Here is a 2500-nt window from a genome sequence, read left to right on the forward strand (position 1 = left end):
CTTAAAGTTTATGTTTATCTCCTCCCTTTCTCCTCTCCTCTCCTCCCTCACACTCTCCCCCTTCTCCTCCCTCACACTCTCCCCTTCTCCTCCCTCACACTCTCCCCCTTCTCCTCCCTCTCCCTCTCCTCTCCCTCCCTCTCCCCCTCCCCCCTCCTCCTCCAGTTATCCCAGAGAGCTAGAGAGATCTATAACAGTTATTTGTCCAGTAAGGCCACTACGCCGGTCAACATTGACAGTCAGGCCCAGCTGGCAGACGATATTCTCAACGCTCCCAGACCAGACATGTTTAAGGAACAACAACTACAGGTGGGAACACACACACACGCACGCACGCACGCACGCACAGCACACACACACACACACACACACACACACACACACACACACACACACACACACACACACACACACACACACACACACACACACACACACAAACGTGTCCCAACCAGATAAAACACGAAACTGAAAACATCATGTAAATTCTAGCAGTAGCCTCTGATGCTAACCTCAGCGTAGAGTTTCCTATCCATTCCCTACTTAGCATTAGCGCTGAGAGAGTTAACGTATTTCCCCATAGGGTTAGTAGAGAGATGAAAAGCCCCATTGATATCAGCTGCAGCATCAGGCACCACCTGACCTGGGCCTGTATTCATAAAGGGTGCTGATCTGGGATCAGGTCCCCCCGTCCGTCCGTGTAATGTGTTTACATTGTGATCTAGTCTGAGAGTCTTTGTGAATACAGGCCCTGAAGAGATGAGATGGTTAGACGCTGATAACAGCAGGCACCAGGCGGATAAAACCATAACCAGCAGACGCTACAATTCACACACCAACACACACACATGATCGAAGATCGAAGACACACACACACACACACACAGAACACATCAACACACACACATGATCGAAGACACACACACACACACACACACACACACACACACACACAGAACACATTAACACACACACATGATCGAAGACACACACACACACACACACACACACAGAACACATTAACACACACACATGATCGAAGACACACACACACACACACACACACACTCACAGGCTTGTTTAATAACAGTCCCAGGTTTGTGTTGTCCTCCAGTCATGTGTTCACTCCAGGGATCAGACGTTATCTTTAGGTAACGGAAAATGTTTCAATGGCATAAAAGATTTCAGACATGACGTCGTTGTTTTAGCACCATCATCAACACAGTGACACTTCTACCTCAGCATGGTTCAATAGCCAATAAATCAGCACAATCCACAGTGTAGTTTTCCCTAATTTCCTGTTTTGAGACTAGAACTGGGATCATGTGATACTGAAGACACAAAAAATAGTTAACAGAGAACTTACAATTTATTGTCAGTTAAGAATAAATTCTTATTTTACAATGACGGCCTACCCCGGCTAAATCCTCCCCTAACCCGGCTAAATCCTCCCCTAACCCGGCTAAATCCTCCCCTACCCCGGCTAAATCCTCCCCTAACCCAGATGACGCTGGGCCAATTGTGCGCCGCTCTATGGCACTCCCGATCACGGCCGGTTGTGATACGGCCCGGGATCGAACCAGGGTCTGTAGTGATGCCTCTAGCACTGAGATGCAGTGCCTTTAGACGGCTGCGCCACTGGGGAGCCGAGAGCTAACAAAACAAGGAATTTGTGGCTTCTTCATGCTCCTCCGCTATTCAGTCGATTAAAGTCAATTCCAAATACAGTTCATGAGTTGGAAAAACATCCTAATTGTTCTGCATGTGTAGTTTTAGTCAAAACCTCTATTGACTTTGACAAGTTAGGATTCCAGCCATCAAAAATAATGTCCAATTCTCTATTCTTGAAATTAGAATTTCAATTCACTTCATGAATGAGACCAAGGAGTTGACCCCTAACCCCCAGTGTCTCCAGTAGTGGTAGGACATGCTAGCTAGCTAGGCTAGCTGAATAAAATGTACTGTCTGCTAGCTAGCTAGGCTAGTTGGAGAAAATGTACCGTCTGCTAGCTAGCTAGGCTAGTTGGAGAAAAGGTACTGTCTGCTGGCTAGCTAGGCTAGTTGGAGAAAAGGTATTGTCTGCTAGCTAGCTAGGCTAGTTGGAGAAAAGGTACCGTCTGCTAGTTAGCTACGCTAGTTGGAGAAAAGGTATTGTCTGCTAGCTAGCTAGGCTAGTTGAAGAAAAGGTACCGTCTGCTAGCTAGCTAGGCTAGTTGGAGAAAAGGTATTGTCTGCTAGCTAGCTAGGCTAGTAGGAGAAAAGGTACTGCATTAGTTAGCTGATTTCTACAGGTTGATATTATTTTAACCCCCGACTCGCTCTACCTTTCTCACCCCCTCCCTCTCTAGATCTTCAACCTGATGAAGTTTGACAGCTATACTCTCCCCTCTCCCCTCCCCCTCCCTCTCTAGATTTTCAACCTGATGAAGTTTGACAGCTATACTCTCTCCCCCTCCCCCCCTCCCTCTCTAGATCTTCAACCTGATGAAGTTTGACAGCT

The 2500-nt window shown here is 47.0% G+C and overlaps 1 protein-coding gene across 4 annotated transcripts in view; it reads left to right on the forward strand.

Annotated features, from left to right (window-relative positions):
- rgs12b (regulator of G protein signaling 12b) overlaps positions 1-2500 on the forward strand; it is a 104972-nt gene that overhangs the window by 76342 nt on the left and 26130 nt on the right. For all 4 annotated transcript variants that reach the window (XM_082973971.1, XM_082973970.1, XM_082973973.1 and 1 more), the window contains exon 12: positions 166-309. In XM_082973971.1, the coding sequence (XP_082830097.1) occupies positions 166-309 (144 nt within the window). The remainder of the gene's footprint in view (positions 1-165; positions 310-2500) is intronic.

Source organism: Salmo salar, chromosome 04 (assembly GCF_965601325.2).
Source record: "Salmo salar chromosome 04, fSalSal1, whole genome shotgun sequence".
NCBI lineage: Eukaryota > Metazoa > Chordata > Actinopteri > Salmoniformes > Salmonidae > Salmo > Salmo salar.